General features: G+C 39.0%; 1 protein-coding gene across 3 annotated transcripts in view; it reads left to right on the forward strand.

The window, feature by feature from the left end:
• Positions 1-21,290, forward strand: part of RELN (reelin) — a 276,616-nt gene that overhangs the window by 107,091 nt on the left and 148,235 nt on the right. For all 3 annotated transcript variants that reach the window (XM_042018399.1, XM_042018400.1, XM_042018398.1), the window contains exons 4-6: positions 4,580-4,650; positions 13,667-13,699; positions 15,284-15,362. In XM_042018399.1, the coding sequence (XP_041874333.1) occupies positions 4,580-4,650; positions 13,667-13,699; positions 15,284-15,362 (183 nt within the window). The remainder of the gene's footprint in view (positions 1-4,579; positions 4,651-13,666; positions 13,700-15,283; positions 15,363-21,290) is intronic.

A 21,290-nucleotide genomic window follows, 5' to 3' on the forward strand; every position in this document is an offset into this window, starting at 1 on the left:
AAAAGACAACCCTACAGAGATGATCATGCAAATTTAACCATGCATTAAAAATCAACCCATTTATTTGCATAAGGAGGGCAACTACCCGCCTCTGATCAGGGTGGCCGTGCGTCCTTTCCACAGAAGGAGCTGGCAGAGCCATGCAGCAGAGGCAGGACACAAGGGTCAGTCCCATGTAGCTTCCTGCCTGTGCTCTCCTGAGCCAAAACACTCTCTTTAAAATGCAACCTAAGTTAACAAAAGCATGTTAGCAAAGCATGTGAATCCAATGTGAACTATGAGGTACTTCCACACAAAATGGCAACAGCAATCATTGGGTATGCATTGATTTTTTTCTGCTCCAGCTCAGTCTCATAAGGTGCCCAGCACCGACTGTGTCCCCCGCAGTGGTGGGGAAGCAACACAGTCTGTGCTGGCAGTGCATCAGACCTGCTTTTCGGGGACACCACTGTGGGGTTGGGGAAGACCAATCTCAGCTTTATATAGCCAGGCACTGATTTTCCTGGAGCCAGTGTTGTGGATGTCACCCTGAATTTCCTTGAGTAGAAGCAGTCACTGACCATTAGTAGCTGGCACAAGGTTAAACTCTGCTAGTTCAGGTAAAAAATTAATCTCCTTTTCTTTGATCCTGTTGAAACCCCTTTTTGGTGCATCATGAGATGAGGTATTTTACTGTACAATACCTGAGTCTTTTTGAAGCCTCCTCCCTCACAAATTTGTCCCAGTGCTTTCCCTCACCAGGGGAAGGTGCAGATGGCCAAGCACCTGTGTAAGGGCAGAGCGAGCACCAGGCATGTGAACCCCAGAGCATGAGCAAATGGTGAAAGCTCCAGAGCAAGGCCCAGGACAGGTACTCTGCTCTTGGATGCACAGCCCAACCTGCTGCATCCAGTCAACAGCAGGCAGGAGGGAGGATTTTCTATCATATGGAAGTGTCTCTGGGTTTCTTCCTCCCAGATCACCTGGAATGATATTTGTCATCACATGGGAGACGAATTGATACTCCTGAGGCTATCTATGTTCAGAGGAGCTGGCAATACTGCACTTAAAGTGTTTTTAAGCTTGTTAGCAGATGAGCAGGGTGGCACTTCCAGCCCCATTTCACAGGTGACATGGATTATAAATAGTTTAAGAGGAGAACCAGCAAGTCTTTTTCTCTTTTTTTTTGATTTTCAGTGACAGATAATCTGGAAGTCTTTACTGGCACCTGATTTCAACTCAAATAGTTGTGGTTTAGGAAGGAAAATTCTTTTTAAAACTGCTGTAATTGAAGTATAGGGTTAGCAATGCCTTGAACTGCCAGTGAGCCTTGGCACCTGATGTAGTCTTTTTGTGTTCAGACCTCTTTATTCCTCTGTCAGCAATTCATCCCCTCTTGCATAGCCCCAAGCACACAAATACATCTAGGCTAATGGAAGAGTGAGGTTAATATAAAGAGGAACCTTATTACCTCTAGGTTGTTTTTCTTTCAAAGCTCTCACTTACCATGTCAGGATGTTCCTGTTCTCTCCCATTTTTCTTTTATTTCTCATCCCTTTGGAAAGATTAATTTCTACTTAGGAACTATCTCTGGGGACATATGGAACATGCATCTTGCCTTTTGGCTGACTGACACATTAGATCTGATTAGTCACTTGCCCTTTAGCTGGGAATAAATAGCAGACAATGTCAGAGTGGGACTATAGACAGGTGTGGAGTAACACCAAATAGTAGTTAGTAAGTGCCCTTCTTCTAAGCAATATTTAACTACATTTAAGACAGCATAGAAACTTTTCAAGAAAGCCCAGAGTTCAGTTACTGGATATATATATATGTCACAAAAGCAAAACCTCATATTTGATAGTTGAATAATTTTCTTTCTTTAGTAGAGTCTCTTTCAGGCATTGCCAGTATTATTTTTGTTATAATTATCATAAATACTATGTAGTTTTTAGACTGGAGTGTGAATATAGGGATTGAGATGAGTTTGGATATGTTACATGTCTTTATAAAAAAAGAATCCAAATTCACGATCCTGTTCCATGAACCTCAACTGTCAGGTAGGAACATCACAGACAAAGAAAGTTCAATACAGAAAAGGTATATTTTTCACTTCTTCCTAGAAGTAGCTCCGTTTATGCATAATTGCGCTGCACTATTTTCATTTGCTCCATTAATAAAGCACAAATACAGAGAAAATGGAGCACGTAATACTGGTAAAGTGGTAGTAGCAGCACCCTTAGCAAGTTTCTGAAGCTGCGCTGTCGGCGCTCAAGCCCACGGCAAGGCTAATCTGATGTGAGCGCATGCTGCAGCAAGCGGTGCCCCTCCTGCACTGCACTCCTCTCCCCAGGGTGCAGATCACTCCTGCCATGAAACAGCAATAATTGGCTCCTAGTCTGCATTATCAAGCAAGGGATGACAGACACAGAAAGATTCTGATCATTCAACTGGTTGCTGGCTCTCTGCCCAAATCGCCTTTTTCTCACACGCACGCAGAGATCCAGTAAACAGTACAGAGTTTGGAATTATTGGTATTACTTGGTATTTGTTTGCATTCAGACACATACTCAAGCTCCCCTCTGCATGTGGCCTGTGTTCCAAGAGTTTGCTCTTCCCTGCCTCATAAAAGAATGCTCTGGTTGCCATTGTTGTTGTGTACATTCTGAATTGTATCCTGGGCTGTTGCATAAACAACATCTCTGAAGTCCCAGTCCGCTGCTAATAAAAATTTGCTTTCCCAGTGTCTGCAAAGAGCCCTCTCTTCCACCCTGACAGCTTGGGGAATAGAATTGTTGTACCTTCTGTGCCTTAGGTGTGGCTTTTTCTTCCATGTTGAGCCAGGGAAGCTCAACACATGAAATTCCCACAATGAAACATATATGCAAAACGTGTCTGTCAGCTGCATTGGCCCCAAAGCTGGCTGTGGGATGCCCTGCCATTTCAGCTGCCAGAGGAAGCCACCATATCCAGTCCTTCTAAAGAAATCTTTAGAATTGATTTTGGAGATGGTTTGGTCCAATCTGACTTGCATAACTGAATACACCTGTGCGGAAAATGCAGAAATGAGTGTAGTGATCATAGTTTCATGCATATTCATCACAACAGAGCCTTAATAAATACTTTAATTCATATTTTTAAATGAGACTTAAAGCTTCAGCTCCCTTGCCTTTCTGTGCTGGAGCAATGTATTTGTTTTTATTTTACTCTGCACTTAGCATGGTCACTGGTCTTGTCAGCAGATACAGAAATGCTAATGTGGAACTATGGCATGAAGTTCTGCTGTATTTTATGAAGTACTGAAAATCCCAAAATAGTTTCAATGGGGCACATGGTAGGGACTGCAACCAAAACTTCACACTGGTAATGTGATGCTGGGACTGTGGCCAAAATACTGTCACTGCCAGGTGAGGCAAGGCTCCAGCTTTACTCCTGCCTCTGAAAGTCCAAGATGAAAAAGGCAACACAGCTCTCCTTCCTTAGGCAGAGGAAGAGAGTGTCTGAAAGCCCTAGGAGCATCAGGTGAGCATAGTTTTGCATTTCAGGACACACACATTGGTGAAAATAAAGCTTTCCTAAATGTACAGGAAGCAAAGCAGATCCCAGAGAAGCTTTACTCTTGTTCATACTCTGACAGTTTGAAGACGGGTTTTACCCTGAGGTAAAACTGTATAGGAAAATTTAGTATTAGATGTGTTACTTTGATTCTTCTTCCTTTTCGGGGTAACTGGCCCAGTAGTGAGGAAAAATATAATGTATTTTGACTTTCATTTTCTGTCTTTTCTGATATTTTATAAGCAAGCTAGGCATGATCCATTAGAGAGGGCACACTGCTGGCTGAGAAACTGCACTGATAAAGTAGCTTTCAACATCTTACTGTTGAACTGAGAGGCTATTTCAAGGACTTCACAGGGATCTACACTGAGCCCATTAATGTTAATTAGAGAAAGGCTAAAGAACATGCATGAAGGGTGTGTGTGAGTCTAGACAGATACTGGACGAACTTTGGCTGAAAGAAATCAGACTTCAAATACTACACTTGCAAATACTGAAAGGTTTTGAAATCTCTGAGATAAAACTGATGTTGTGAAGTGCTGCACTTGGAAAAGAGGGATTAAATGAGCAATTGGAAAGTAAAACTATCACTGCTAACATGAGAGCTCTGTAAGAGAAAAACAAATCACTTGGCATTGTATTTCTACCTGATCATGAGGGAAAAAAATGACAAGTTCTGTGGTACATTAACAGGTCTTCTAGCTGTGGGTCACTAATGGGAATTAATTATTCTTCAGACAAAACTTTTGAGGTCTCAAATATAGAAACTCTATGTGCAGCTATAGACATATGTCAAAGATGTCCTTCATTTAACCTCCGTGCCAGTGATTTTTATTACCCACCCAGCCATTTTGGTGTAGGAATTTTCTTTTGCTATGCCCAAAACAATCACTGCAAATTATTCTATAAATTTAGAAGAGTGCACAAAGAAGAACACAGAAAGAAAGCAGAATGGGACTTTTGATTAGTTATTCATAAAGATATACATATGCATATATAAATAAGTTTACTACATTATTTATTGTTGTGTTTTTTATGTTCACAGGGCTACAGCTACTCATAGGGGCCAAGTTATATTCAAGGATGCCTTAGCACAACAGCTGTGTGAACAGGGAGGTAAGAATCACTGTAATTCTAAAAATATCTGTCAAATGTGGTTTTCCGTTGTACCAGCATGTCAGCGTTACTCTTCGTGAAAGCTATTCTGTAGAACACCTCATACCAGGATCTTATTTACATTCTTGAAACTGAGTTTCTTTGGCTTCATACTTCCCATTAGCTATCCAGGAATCCCACTTTTCCTCTCTGCTAAGTGTTGGGGAATATACAAACTTGAAGTAGCATTACGCACATGCCTGAAATCAGCCTGTAATAGCCAACATTTCTTTTCTGTCAGAACCACAAGCTGAGTTTTAGCCCTCACTGTATTAACTTTGAGCAATATGCCTGCAGCAAAAGCTTTGTTTACTATCCAGCTCACACATGTTCTTGTGAAAATTCTGCCTTCCCATTTTGTGAAAGTAGGCCATTGAATCTTTGCCCGTCACATACAACATTTGATCATTTTTATAGCTAAACAAAATGTTTGACTTACACAAACTTTAAAAATCTAATTGCTTTCACAGCTTATCCTTTCAATGAATAACCTAAAAAATAAATGTTCTGTTGTCATCTGTTGTCTACAAGGAGTACTTTGTTTTGAACCTGCTTCATTAAAACAGTGAGAAGGAGAGAAGGTATCCATCATTTTTGGTACAGGAGAGAAAGGAATTTCCAGTTACATCAGCAAAATTCCAGTGAAATTTCCATGTGAAAAGAAACAATGAAACATGGGCCAGATGATTTAAAATAAAGATTTTAAAATTGGAAATGTGTTGTCATATTAACACACAAGAGAAAATCATGTAAAACACATCTCTTGGGGGCATTTGAGCTATAAGGTTTTTTTTTTCCTGTGAGTTTGGGAATACGGGTTTAGCTATAAAAAGCTGTTGGACATTATATCAGGAGCATAAATTGAGTTAGTCATATAAGGTATCAACAGTAGCTTTGTGATAATGAGGCAAAAAACACTTCAATTTTCAATATTCAACTTTTCACTTTTGTTATAGTTCAACGGAAGTAGGAAGAGGGATTAAAAGAGGTGACAAAATGTTATCTATCAAGCTAGGATGTTGGTTATACTTTGAAGGAATTAGAAATATGTAACACAGGTGCTGGCAATGAGAAGGGACTGTTATGGTGATCTGCATGGAAGGTGATTGGGCCAGGCATGTTTTTGCTGTGGGGAGGGAAAAACATCTGGGAAATTAACAGAAGATAATTGTACACCCATAATGTGGGTGTGAAAGAGTAGTGTTTCAGTGACTGGTGTACAGGGACCTGGAACAGAACTGTTGGCAGGATCGCCATTTGGGATGTGCTAAGGAGGATGGAGAGGATATCTCACCCGGGCTGCTTGCTGGATGGACATGAGTCAAGAATGGAAAAATGAATATGCAGAGTAATCAGCATGAAGTGACAAAAAACCTCATAAACAGATTAAATGCTCCAAGGCATAGATGCAGAGTGAGCACACCACAGCCAAAGACAGGGGTGGCCAGAACAGGTAAGGAAGGGAGAGGGAAGTAAGAGACATATTGATGGCAGTGACAAAGAGCTGGCAGTGACCAGGATGGTGAAAGCTGTGCACAAGCATAGCTTCCCATGAATGGAAATACATGACTGTCAGTGTCAGAACTGGCAGCATGGTCAAGGAGAATATGGGCAAAGCAACAAGATTTCTCCCTGCTAGAAGAAAGTACCTTGGTAAGCAGAGACAAGTGGGTAGATATCCATCCATACAGACTTGACAGTCCTTCTTCAGACATGCTGTTCCCTGAGATTTTAGTAGGAGAGCTGACAAAAGAAACTTTTATTCTTCCACCCTTCTGCTTTACAGTTCTGCAATTTTGGAGCATAATCTAACCTGGGATCAACATTTTAGCAACACTTAATGTCGGTTAGAACAGTAAGCCCTTATGTTACTGTGTGCTGTCCCTGAGTTCACAGGAACTCTGCAGAACAAGGAGAAAATAGAATTTGGGTATTGATTGTGTGCAGGGTATAAAGGATGCTGAGATATCCCATTGGCTGCTCAGCTGTGACAATCCCTTTGCTGCCTCCTCCTCCCATCCAGCCACTGATAGCCACATCTTGCACCAGCTTCCTGAATGGGCCTTCAGCTTCCCCACCTTGTCACAGTCTCCCACATCCTTATAACTTGAGTGTTTCCCATTATTTTTCCCATCAATACTCTTTGCTTTATACACAGTCACTTCAGAGACTTTCTGGATTTATCATCCTCGAAATATGCGATGTCACTGCAGTAGCTCTGCAAACATTAGATTTGCTTAGGCAAGGATCACCCAGAGGTGCTGTTCTGTGAGCAGTGGACAGTGTATGACAACTGTAGCAGTGATCAGATTTCCCTGCAATACTGATGTGCAAGCTTCTCAGTCGTTCTCTTGGTTCTTCTCCCGCATTTTTATCCTCATCATGGCTTCTCTCCCCTTAGTTTCCTAGCTCAGACACAGTTTGCTTGACTTGGATATTCAACCACTGCATTGCCCACTATCCGTCCTCACATCTCTTCCAGCACCAGGCTCTCCTCTGCCTTTTGTTCTTATTTCTTCAGCACACAGTGTGCATTGCATTACTCTCTAACCACTGCATACTATTATCATTCTTATACAATTAGAATTAATTTTCCTATTCAAAGAAAAGAGGCCTTCTTTGAAGTAGACTTTACTTCATTTATTCAATTTTCATCAACACCCCTAATATAAACAAAGGATTCTTTCGGGAAGAATTAGTGAATTTATTTAGATGTAAATATCATATTAATATATATGCAAAACAGCAAAGTAGATTGACATAAATGAGGCTTTATAGTGTTTCCAGCCCTAAACATTACTATACTGAAATAGTGCACTGAATGATGTGACATATTAAGTAAAGAAAAATAAAACCACAGGGCAACTTCATAGATTTATTATGGGACATCTTCTTAATAAGTATGTTCACTGCAGGTGATATTAGACTTCATAATGTCTAGTAAAGAGGATATACATGAAGATGTGAAAGTAGCAAGGAATCTCAAAAATCATGTTCCCTGTGGCTGTCCACCCTCAGATGTACATTAATAAATCCTAATCCTAATAGAGTTAATGGAATTTGTGCAGTGAAAGGAAAGTGGGTTTTTGTATTTTGAAGAGAATTAGAGGATGATAAAGGGTAGTGTTAAGGGATGGCAATGCCATATGTATAATGTAAATGGAGTAAGAAATGATGCCATAGGGAAAGACACCAAAGAAAGTATAATAATTACTTAAAAAGCTCTGTGTTCAGAATATAATACATATTTTAGGAAGCTAGGGAGATGTTTGAGAGCTGATGTAAGCTTTAAATTTTATGAGAATTACATTGAAGAAAGGATACAAAAAAATTATCATAGTAAATGTTAATCCAGCACTAATAGGAAAAAACCCAAATAAACATAAAAGAAGCTAGAAAAGATGGATGTCTTATCAATGCTTCTAAGGACAAATAAGGATCATAATAACTGATTTGATTATATTCTTGCCAGTAAAAATGCATTTAATAAACCATATATTTAACTCATTGATATAATAGTAAAATAAATGGAAAATAAGGTAAATTTAGTATTGTGCATGTTGATTCATATGTATTCCTGGCTTGAGTAGAACAAAAATCATACGTTAACAAACAGTGGCAAATTAAAATTGAGTTGACAAGACATCAGATCTGGCTGCACTGCATAGTAGAACTCAGAAGAGCTTTGGTTTGCATGAAAATAAAAATGTTGCTGGGAGGAACAGTTCGTGGGGCACCATCCTGCCTGCCTTTGCCACACCAAGTAGGGTGATATCAGGTAAGGAGGCCTTTTCCTTGGTACACTGTAACTTGGACCAGTAGAACCATTCTTTGGAAAAAGGACCATACTGGGAGACTTGTGTGTAGTTTAGTTCTGACTGATTAGCAGAGAATCCCAGAACAGTAAAACCTAAGAGATGGAAAAGATGAAGGAAGCTGTTTCCTCTTAGTGCAATATCATTCCCTTCTGCTTAATTCCCAGAATTTTATGCAATCTCATGCTCAATGCCATGAATTGTAGGACTGGGTTTCTTTTCTTAAGAGACCTCTCTACAGTCTGACAGACATCTCCATACTGAAAGCAAATCCTGAGAACTGGCCCAGACTCTCTTTTATTTGAGAATTTTTGCCCAAATGTTTGTGCAAGACCTTTCAGGTGTGTTTTGCACCTTGTAAAATTTAGGAACACTCTGAAAAAGAAACACAAAACAGATTTCAGGCTCTCAGGTTTGTATTTTACAAGCTCTCAGAGCAGTATTTTACAGAGCAGAGGACTGGAGAATAGAGCTGGTGTGAAGTTCCTCAGTTTATGTGTCAGCAAGAATAACACAACCCTGGGGCAACTCACTGACTCTCCCTAGGGGATGCTCAGCCTCTATCATTCAATAGCAACTTTGTTTACCAGCAGAAAGTATTGGAGGGAGTCTAAATAAAAGCATTAATTTCCTTTTTTATCTTCATCTGGCTGCTAATGACAAGGAGATTAGACTTCATAATCTGCAAAGGAGAGGATACCTCCCTCCACACCTCATTTGTCATGAATTGATGAGCAATAGCTGATGGCCCCTGGCGTAGAACTCTAAGCACAGTGTTTGTCTGGGAGCATGTGGTCATTTCTGTTACTGTAATTCACTTTCTGTTTATATTAAAAAACGGACAAAGTTCAGGGTTCTGAGAAAAAAAAGAAGGTATATGTTTTAGTGAGTTTTAAGAGTATTTTCCTATGCTGCATTTTCTACCTATCCCTATATACTGTCTTGACCCCAGAGCTCTATGGAATATGGGTGTCAATAGTACAAATAGATTTTTCTGGGACGTGTTTATTTTATTTTGCCTTATGCTTGCTCTTTTTATCTGAATGGAGACTAGTGTTACTTAACAGTTAACTATCACCATCTTTAATGATTTTGGTTCTTATTTTTTCATGACAACAAGACCGCCACCAAATTGGTTTTTTCCTCCTCACATTCAAATTTCTGGAAGATGACATTCCCTTCCCACTTCTTTCATATTTCCCTCCCTTCCCATTTAATAAAAAAGGGGCATATTTAAATTGGCTTAACCTTTCAGTAGCCTTACTTCATCCACAGAAAAATTTAACTTTTTACTCCAAAAGATGCCTTCATTCTCCCTCATTCTGTTGACACAGAACCCCACAATGTCTCCATTGATTTTTGAATTCCCCATTAGCTTCCTCAAGATTCTCACGCTTCCAGTTTGGCTGTGGCCTTTCTCTCTCTGAATCACTTCTTATTGCATACTTTCTTCTCTGCTTTTCCTTACCAAAGGGATTGCCTTGTCTCACAAGGCGAGCTCTCTACATTTCCTTACATTTTCTCATACTGTATTTGCTCATGCCTCTTAGATTGTGACCTCAGTTGAGCTCTGCTTCCATTCTTTGCTCACTACAATTCATGTCTTGTAAAGCTGTGTATACACCCAGGGTGCTAGTTAAAAATCAAATAATAAATTCATCTACTTTACTTTTTTAAAAAGTATGTCATTCTCATTCAAGCTAAGATGCATTTTGGAGCCACACAAATACTGGTTCTAAATTTAAAACCATCCAACCATGTGCCTAAGGAACATCTAAGAAAGTGAATAATGGTTTAAAATATGAACTGAGATGGTCTTTCTTTTTCCCTTTCAGCCTGAAGTATTGTATAATTCCTTTTAAATTATAAATTTATATCTTTACACTCTATAGCTACTCTGCACTGTATCATTTCTTTTAGCTTTGTCATATTGTACAAAAAAACTCCATTTGAAATTAGCCACAGTGTATGGCTTATGGAAAAATCCATGTTACCTAAAAGTTTGTAGTTCTACAAATTGATTAGCAAGGCAGATCTGAAAATATTTTAAAACAATCACAGTTAGTTTTGTGTTATGTTCTGAATTTCTACTATTTCTGGGCCTTAAATACAACACTTGAAGATCAACACAGTGCTGTTTTGCAATGAAATAAAAAGTGTAATATAGAAATTGTTCATAGAGAGATTAAAGTCTATGTTTATCACTCATTAAATGGTTCCTTCACTGTCTTTTGTCATATTCAGCTCAGGAATTTGAATTACAATCAGAATACCACAGGCAAAAATACTTGGGCTTCTTAGATCCTGTAAAGATTTAGGAAACGTAACCTCTCCCTGCCATAAAGTCTGTTTTTGTAACAACAACAACTTTGTCTAGCCTTAAGTGTTTGCTTAGTTCCACCTCTAGATTTTTTGATGATTGATCAGTAGCATAAATATGCACCTGCACGATTTCCTTCTTTTCATTCTATTACTAAGCAGTTTTGTTTTGCAATGTACTATGCATGTAGTGGAAGAGCTGTTTCAGGAAAAAATCTCAGATCCCAATTCTGTATAGTTTAATCACATAAACATCAAGTTTTATTAAATAATGGTGAAGTCGAAAGAGTTTGCAAATGTAAAGATGCCAAGTTTGTGCTATACCTGTGCCTTTTTGCTGAATGCTGAAATTTTGCATAATAATTTCAGAAAGTGTCATCAATGATTGTGTGTATCCTTGGCTGGAGCCCTTTCCACAGAAAGTGTCTTCCAAAGAGCCATGACAAGCAACCTGGAATGAATGATACTGCAGTCCTTCGTTTTCATCTGGAGGTCTGAACTGCTCTCCTTGGAGCAGGGGGTCTCCTTCAGTTGAGTTACTTTCAAAGGCCAATGAAATTTGATTGGGCAACTGATGAGTCTGCCCATGATGTGCCCTGACATGACCACGCTCCTCATAGGTGGCTCTCAGCCACCCCTGTGTTCACAGCAGATCACCCCTCAGTACTGCTCTGGAACTACTGAAAAGGGGTTATGCAGAACATCAGAAAGAGAGATTTTATTTTGAACCTAGCCTGTTACAACATCAGGATCATTACAAATCCCATGCCATAATGTGCTTCTTTTCCTGCTGTCAAAATCCAGAACAGTTTGTGTTGCTCAACCTGGGAAATAATTCAGTTAATCCAGTTCAGTCCATTTCTTCAGTACAAATAATTTTAAAAAGGTTTCTGGTGAAATTTACACATTCCCATGGAGAAAAACAACACCTGGGGCTGCAATGGACAAGTTCAGTCTTTTCCACTGTAGGATTCACCAGTGCAATCCAGCACTATACTGGAGATAGTGCCAAGCTTAACATGCAATAGTTGTATTTCTCCAGATTTTGTACCATCGTGATGAGAGGTCTTGGCCATTGCTAGAGTCATTATTGGCATTTCTGCTAGGGAAGAAAAAGCAGCATGGGTGAACTTCTTGTATAAAAAATGGAGTGAGTTAGCCACAAAAAAGAAAAAAGATTTCAGATTTCTGAAACAACAACAGACTCTTAAGTAGGTCTTTTCTCTCAGCTGCAGTAAAGTTTTCAGTGGTAGTTTTCAGTGTTGTGTGTGCATATATATATATATATGTATGTGTGTGTACACACACGTATGCACACACACACGTATATATGTACATAAGGTTAGTAGAGATATGTATGTATATACATGTATGTATATACTTATCAGGTTAGTGGATGGTATAAAACATGTCAGTCTTCTAATTTGTAAGTCAGTTAAGTCAAAGTTTTCTGTCTAAAGTAAATCCAGATTGCTTGCCATCATTTTCTGGTCTGCTGATACCTCAGTTGTTGACTGTTCAGTCTTCATCACCTACTTCCCATGAAATGTTGCAATTTCATTACAGATTGTCATGCCTCCTTGCAAACTCAGTGTTTAAGGAGTAAGCAGGAAGAGAAAAACAAAATTCTTGAGATTTGTGTTGGACTTTCTATTCAGATGACTATGTGTGAGAGCTCTACACAGATTGCTGCATTCATTTTCATGTTTATTTTTAATCTATTTTTAGTTTGTCAGATGTTATGACAGAAATTGCAGTACTTCAGTATTTTATTGCAAATATGCTGAAGAAATCAGGAGTAGTGATAAAATTTAGGTCAGTGCCCAATGAAAAACACAGAATCATCAAATGAATCCTGGCTTCAAATAATCTGTCTTTTTTTTGGGATTTTTTTTTTACCAAAGCCCAAAATACAGCTGGAAATATAGATCCATGGCTGAGGTACTGATAGACAAATAGGTAGCTGCTTCCCAGGATTTTGGTTATATGCACCCACTTGGCTTCCATGAAAGAGATGTAACTTACTTTGGATTTAAGGTCGAGCAAGGCTATGGGTGTAGCTGCCACGGAGTATCTAACACACTGTGCAGCCAGTCTCTAGACTTCTCCATATATTTTTATGTCACTGTGCCCTTTCAGATCCATTTTGGTTCCATTTGTGTAATGCTACACCAAGACTCCTCTCAAATTTTTGGTAGAAGATTACTTAATAAAATTGTGCCATTTCACACACATGCTCCTCATGCAGTATGTCTTTACAACATTTTGCTGTTTCTTGGGAGACAGAGACCTACTGGGGAATTGATCAGCATTGCCTGCAAAAACACGCTTTGATAGAAGTGTTTGATACAATGATTTACAGAGTCAATCTGTTACTTGTTGCCCTAGGAATATTTGGATTATTTCCCCCAATAATATGCCCAGTAAAATATTCAGTGCAGTATAAAAAATCAAAGCGTGGCATTTTTTGCCACCCCGAGACTATTTCTCTTGTTCAGCCTAATTCCCACTCTCTTTGTTAATCCTTGAACCCCAAGCCAAATTATTTTTAATAATATCTCATAATTCTAGACTAGAAGTGATCTTTTTACCTTGCTGTAAAACTAGTACTGACTTTCATTTATTTTGATGCTTATTTTAATCAAGAGAATAATTATTTTAGTTTTCCTATTATATTTTTGAAACTTTTGGGGTCTATCATGTTTTTCACAATTAAGCTATCGGGATAACTGACTTAAGAGAATATGTACTGTACAATTTGTTTTAAGCTGAATCGATTTTTAATGCTGCAATTGAGCCCTGATCATAGCAGATATTCATGCATGTGTCTTTGTTTTCCACAGCCCCAACAGAAGCTCCCTTACATCCTCACCTAGGTAGGTGATTTATCATTCTTACTACTTAAAATCAGAATCACTGATTTTATTATAATAAAAAACCTGTAAGGTCACATGAAACTAGGTCTGAGGAATTCAAATAAAAATGAGATTCGTATAAAATGAATTGAATTGTGTCTAATTCTGATTAGTTGTTTCTTCATTGTGATTTTTATTGCTCTTTATTGCCTTTGAATCCTTGCAGTGTGAGTATACCATGCTGCAGGGCTTTTTTTCCTAGTTATGCATTAGAGCATCTGTTTGCATGAGAACCAGGACTGGAGCACCCCTGCTATGAAAACAGGCTGGAAGAGTTGGGGTTGTTCTGCCTGGAGAAGGGAAGGTTTCAGAGAGACATTAAAGCTTAAAGGGGCTACAAGAAAGCTGGAGAGGAATTTTTTACGAGGGCTTGTGGTAATAGGACAAGGGGAAATAAAGGGTTTCAAACTGAAAGAATGCAGGTTTAGATTAACTATCAGGAAGAAAATCTTTATTGTAAGGGTGCTGAGACACTGGAATAGGTTGCCAGAGAAGCTGTGGATGCCCCATCCCTGGAAGTGTTCAAGGTCAGGTTGGATGTGATTTTGAACAATCTGAGAGGTGTCACTGCCCATGCCAGAGGCATTAGAATTAGATGGTCTTCAAGGTCCCCTTCAACCCAAACCATTCTCTGATTCTATGACCCATAACCCTCAGTGTGGGACAGCACCTCACACCAGAGCAACATTACTGTGAGGAAGATTTTGTGCCAGTGCACCTCCAAGGTGGACCCCAGAGCAAGGCACTGCTGCTCCTGCTCTCCATCCCTGCACCCACCAACCCTTGTGCTGCAATTTGATTAGTCCAGGACAGATTCTGGCATTCTTGCTTAGTTTGAATAGCAAGTGACGGTTACTTCATTCATTTAGTGGAAGTATTTGTAGAGAAGGGTCTGTCTAATACAATCACAGGTGCCAAAGATTTGGGATTTTAAGTGAGTTTATTGGTCCTCATACATAAATGAGACAGTAAATCTAGGTGGAATATTGGAGTCCAAAGTTTGCAGAACAGTGGTGAGAAATACTTGCATAATGTAACTCACAGTTTATGTTCCTCAGATGAGTTGGCCTTTACTGCCAGGTCTGCCGATAGCAGCAGAGAAATTCCAATGAGCTCACGGATTTTTGCGTATGAATTTTCAGAATGCATCCCCTGACTATAAGAGCTGTAGGACTCATTAGGACTTCTCATCCATTCTTGTTCCCGTGTTTTCAAAATCTGGATTTGGAAGGATTTTTTTCTAAACATTCAGAAAACCATCAATTTGGAACAAAAGTTCTTAAAAGATTTATTATGTACTTGGTGACTTCATCTTTCCATAGCCATCACACTTTCATGATGGGGGCACTTCTTAATTTTTTGTGATACTATGATCCATAGCAAGCAAAAAACCCTGTAACTAAGAAACCACAGGTTTTATAACTAGAATAACCTAAAAAGCAGATTTTACAATGCATTACTTTAACCCTAGCTAAGGTAATATTTAGAAAGCATGGGATGATTGCACTGGATTATTTTTCATGTACTGTTTTGTTTTCTTTGCAGCTGAAATGCACAGTGACAGCATTATCTTACGAGATGACTTTGACTCTTACCATCAGCAAGAATTGAATCCTACCATGTGGTGAGTTTCAGACTTCTGCGCTCCTCTACATGCATTTGAGCAAATGAAAACATTATATTTATTGAATGAAGTGGAGTATAAACTTAAGTGTGGGTTTGCTTCATTAGGACCTAAACATTTTGGTTTATTAATTAATTTATTAATGAGGGACTGAGAAATTCTAAGCCCATTGAAGTGGGTGACAAATTCTTGTTGATTTCAAATTTTTAACTAATCCAAAAATAGAAGGACTAGAGCTGAGCTCAGTGAATATTTATGAATGAGTATTCTGGTTTCCTGAAAACACAGCTTTTCATCAAAAAAAGGAGAAGAATTTCAATAATTAAACTTTATTGTTTCAAATTTTTTTTTAATTTTATGTTGTACCTGTTTTTGGTGAAGCTAACTATAGCAAAAATTCCTTCCAAACTGAAGTGTTTCCAAATGATTAAAAAAATCATGAGAACCCCCCCAAAACCCCCAACTGAATTAAATACCTCTGTCTAATTTTTATGAAAATGTTTAAGGTTGAATTTTTTTTCCCTTTTTTTTATGAAAGGCACACTTTTTCAAATCTTTTGTATTGTATAAGAAGGAAAACCTTTCCCTTCTAAGTTCTATGTAGCAACTCCCAATTGCTAGGGTTTGGGAGTTTTGGGGATTCCTGAATAGGGTCACTCATATTATCACAGTCTATGTCTGAAACAGCCAGCACAAGATGTTATCATTCTTTAACCAGTAGGTGCTATAGAAGAATCTCAACACTCACATGCACAATAAGGCAAGTACAGCTTAGGACAGGTCAGGCAGCAGCTTTATGAACTGTGACCGTAGTGAGAGAGCTCTCAGACTTCATTTCTCCCTCTGCTTCCTCATTCTCTGCCAAGTGATTGCAGAGACCCAACCCATGCACTGGTTCAGAAAACAAGTGAAGAGCTGAGGAAAAATAATCACTTCAATGTTAATATAGTGAAATATCCATCCCTGGGATGGATGGACTCCTTAAGTCACTGCCACAGTCCTAAGTTGTCCAACAGTAAATAACAGGACAATATGGAGAGATGACTGTTGGTGGAGCCTACAGGAGCGACCCCCCGGTGCTGCCTTAGCTCAGAGGAGGGGAGTTGGAAACAGTTGCAGACTGTTAGCTTTTAGGCAAAAGGAGTGTTCTTTTAGCAAAGATAACTCTTAGACCTCTGAATCCTAAATATTAGTAATTTTAGCACCACACTGATCACAGAGGTAGAGGACCGTTTCATATGATGTATGTGTACAATGTCACAGAAGAGGAAGTTACACATCTTTCTTTGTACAAAACTGATTCTATTCTGTATAGTGAGTGTATATACACAGTATGTAACACCCAGATAAATTACCATCTCTTGGTCTTGATACGAACTTTTGAAGGTTGTAGCCTCCTTTTTGTGTATAAGATTGTTTCTGAGTTTTCTATTTCTTCCAATCCTATTTCATAAATATAACTAACTTTATTGTTTTAATTCATACAAGACACACAAATATTTTACTGGGTTAGTTTATCTTGTCCAAATAAATCCTTGATGAGCATTTTAGCACTTACCTACATTTGTTAGTTATTACATTTGTTCTGTGACATTTGACTTAATTTTCCTTTTTATTAAGGACTGCCACAACTTCCCATCTGTGCAGGTCTTTCATAGCTTAATCATCTCATGCAAAGATGCTGTAGTTTACAGAATTTTATGGATATTTTTATTTCGTACATACTCATTTTAATAGTTTTTAATACATGCCTACAATTTTTGCTCCTTTTGTTCCTTTTGTATCAGCTCTTTAAATGTTTTTCTGGACTAGAGGCATTAAGGACCTGCAATACTACAACATAAAAACCCCTCTTTCTTTATGGGTATGAACAGATAAAGGACTCTTAATGGGTTGCAGAATAGCTGCCAAGGTAGATAGCTTTAGCAGCAGTGTGTTAAATGGACTTGAGTGGGAAGAAATGAGAAGAGGCATTATTTCCCTGCAGATGCCTCATAACTCGCAGAGGGCTTGTCTGTTGGGAGCCTCCATAATTTATTTATCCATTGCTCTCAACTTTAAATTCATCCTTGCTTATAGAAGAATCAGCAGAGAAATTTCAGACTAAAAGAGCCCCCAGTCTTCTGCTCCTTTTTTCCCCAGGATTTGGATTTGGTCTCTCTGGAATAAACTTTGCCTACCTTGTTTGGTGAGTCAGTGCAGAGAGGTGGGTGCTGGGAGAGAGTCCCAAAACTCACCACAATCCTGAAACAGATTTTCCCTTAAAAGCAGAAAGCCAGCATTTTCAGCAGTGCTAAATAGACACGTAGCACAAATAAAAGAAAACCATAATGAGCTATCGTGAGCTTTTCTGCACAAAGGATTTCTGCAGTAGCTCTGCCTCCAGTGAAGACCCGCTTAGTGGCAGAAAGCTCATTCTCATTTGATTGTCTAGTGGGAGTAAAATCAGGAATTATTAACAGTTGTTGCCATCCACCCCAAAATTGAATTTTTTCCCCTGGCAGCTGCTAAAATCCCATCTTTATCACAAACAATTGCAGTGAGTCCTGGAGCAGTATTTCCAGCCCTGCTCAGTCTGGTCTGTGCGGAGCAGCTGCCTCGTGTGTGCAGACACCCCAGCAGGGCCGTGCCATGGGGCCACTTACACTGAGCCACCCTTATCGTTTCTGAAGCCATTATTTGTGTACAGATGAAAAGAGAAGTGTTTGTGTTTTCCTGCAATCTTTTCTTCCCAAATCCTAAATAACACTGGCTTGGAAGCGATGAATATTTTCCCACTCCTCCTGATTCCCCTTCTGGCATGTGCAGCTCTGGCAGAGATGTACCATCCAAGTGCACCAGCTAAGCAGTTTATAGCCTCTCTGTGTGTCCAATTTTATGTTTCCCAGCAGAGCCTGTGTGTCACTCCATTGCTGGGACAGGCCTCACATCAAATAAGTATTTTGCACAAGGGCACTCTATGATTTTGAGAGTGACTGCCTGGTTTTTATGGAATTCTGCTCTTTCAAATGCATTAAAAGACACATTCTTCCCAGCAGCCATCTGTTTCTTTGGAGGCTCAGAAACAGGGGAGGAGCGGCTACGAGTGTTTTTGGAGCTGCAGAAGGAAGAGAAGGGGAAGGTTGGGATAAGGCTCTTTGTAAAAGAAAAATCACAGCACCACAGTTCCTAACCTAAATCAAAATTTGGTGATTGAAAGAAAACAGGAGAAATTGCTAAAGTGGGAAAGGGACAGGGAGAGAAGGGGGCAACAGGAGTGGACACATAAGGAGAAAAAAGAAGGAGGATTTCTCTGCTGGGAATGCAGGAATGGGAGCATGTCTCCTCTTTCTCATTTTCTTGGGAACCCACACATGTTGAGGATTTTCTTGTGTGGTTTGTCCAACTCATATTTTCTTCCAGTGTCCAGTCATGTCAGAATATGGTCATTTCCAAAGTCCCCAACCCATAGGCAGAAGTCTGCTTACTTAAGCAAAGATTTCCTCATTTCTTGGATTTTATTTGCTGCCAACGTTACAAAGATTTCTAGTCTTGTGAAACAAATATGCTTCACACAATCATAAATGCCCAATATATTAAATATCTGACGTACTAGCTGTGGAAGCGAAGGTAGGTAAGTGATTCCCACACCACTGTAAATGCAGCACCAATGCCCATGCTCAGCCAGTCACTGTTGACTTGTGGAACTAACCAGAAAGTAATGTTTAGTGCATTTTTTAATTAGAAGCACAATAATACAGGTGATTAGTGTCCATGAGACTTTCTGAAAACTGACAGGACACTGTTAGATCAAAAAGCTCAGGAGCCATGGAAGTAACTGATTTCTTCAGTATGGGAAGGGAATCTGCACCATATACTGCTTGCCAGGGAATGGCTGGAGGAGTAGAGGTCCAATATGTGTGGTGTGAAGAAGACTGTCTAGGCCATTGAGCACCTGTTCCTGTGACCATCTTGCCTCCATGTAACCTCATAAAACTGCAGTGGAGAGTATAAAAAAAGGTGCTATATAAGAGCTAAACCAGGCCAAACAAGAACAAATGTAAAAATAAAAAATTCTGTTTAAACTGATGATAAATGATTTAATGTTAAGAAGATGCATAAATTAGTAAAGAATAAATGTTGGCATTAATGTATGTTTCTGTATAAAACAGTTTTCATAGTAGAACTGTAGAAAAAAGGGGGTTCAGTACATTTAAAAGAGAAAGAGCCTGTACAGAAGTGTATTGCTGGCTAAACTCTCCTTCCCAATCTGATGTCATGTTTCATCTCAAAGCCAAGCAGCAGTCACTTAGAGAAGGCACACTTGTCAAAGATGATATGAAGAATAGCTGAGCATGTAAAATCAATCAATAAGAAATAGAGATTCTCTTGGTCATCACTTCTTCATGGCATATGAGAAATGTACAGGTACAGTGATATTTCCAGTGGCAAAGAGGTTGAGGAAAGCTTTGTGACAGGAGAGAGAGGTCCTAAAGTGGTTTCCAAATTGCACTAAAACTGTGGGATTAAACTTCAGAAAGATTTATGTCTAAAAATCTCTTGGCAGTTTGAGGTGTTTATCTTCTTTATGGTTCAGACATCACAAAAGACATCAGTCAATATAATGTCCACATACTCAGGTATTGTAGAGGGAAAAGAAATGACAAATAGGGGTGGGGAAACAGCAGATGTTTCCCCTTCAGCAAAGTGAAGAACAATAGCAGAGAGAGGTGAGACTCTCTAAGCCAGAGATGAGAGTGATGGCAGGTCTGCAGAGAAGTCATCTTGATAAATGTGACACATGTCAGCAGTGGCAGCAAGGACCAGCTGTGAAGAGAGAGTTGAAGTGATTTTAATTTGCTAAGATTTTAGACCAGGCAGGTGAGAAAGATAATGCAGAAATCTGCACCCAGCCAGGGCAAATACTGTCTTCTGTTTGTATAAATAGAAAAGAAATTAACTTTCCTGTCTGCACCAGGAGAGGAGCAAACTGGATCATTTCTAAACACGTAGTACTACGACAATGATCTGAGGAACAGCAGATCAATTATCTTGCTCTTCATGCATTCTTGTCAAGCTAATGAGCAGTTTATTGTCAAAGGTAATGCATTTCAAAGGGAGCACAAAGGTTTGAATCAGGATTACTAACAGCCATTCAATTTTGTATGAGAGGAGTCATCCTAGAAAAGACAAACGATGATGAAACTGCTGTATTAGCAGGACAGTGTTTCTGGATTTCCAGACAATATTTCCTAGACCACGTTACAGAAGTAGAACAGATGAATCACTTTTTATTCATTGAAATATGAGAGATGCAGAATTAAAATACCCCTTGGATTATGTAACCTGATCTTTCAGGAAGGACTAAGTGGTCCCTACAAAGTATTCATGGCAAAGTTTTCCTGCCTTGTCTGTCTCCTTGCACATATCAAGAGTTTGGGTAGATGCTCCACTATAAAATTCAAAAATGTAGAGGCAGACAATGAAAATAATTTTTATAGCAGCCAGAATCCTACAGAATTCCAGGAATTCTTCTAGTTCCTGTCCCTCTGCTCTTCAGTTGTCAGAACTTTGGGATCAGGTGAAATTTAGATAGCAATAAAACATGTCCTCTGTGAACTCTGCTTCTGTGCTTTCTCTGAAAGTACCATTTTATTCACTCACGTGCTCTCTTCTTGCCTTTTATTGAGAAACAAAATTATTTGCTCACTGTGACTTCTATAAGTAAATATTAATTCACTGAAGTTGATTGGAACTATATTACTTTATTGGAATATTTTATTTTGGTGCTTAAATCCAAAATCCTAAATGCTATCAATGTGAATTGCTGAATTACTTCATTGGCACACTCATACAGGTAAAACAACTCAAATATTTTTTTGTGTCTGACTTTTTTTCTGGAGTAAATATTTCCCTGTACGTTTGATGTTTAAGTTGAGCTTTGGGTGC

The sequence above is a fragment of the Corvus kubaryi genome, unplaced genomic scaffold (assembly GCF_017639235.1).
Source record: "Corvus kubaryi isolate FWS band 111438036 unplaced genomic scaffold, C.kubaryi_AGA036_p1.0 137, whole genome shotgun sequence".
NCBI lineage: Eukaryota > Metazoa > Chordata > Aves > Passeriformes > Corvidae > Corvus > Corvus kubaryi.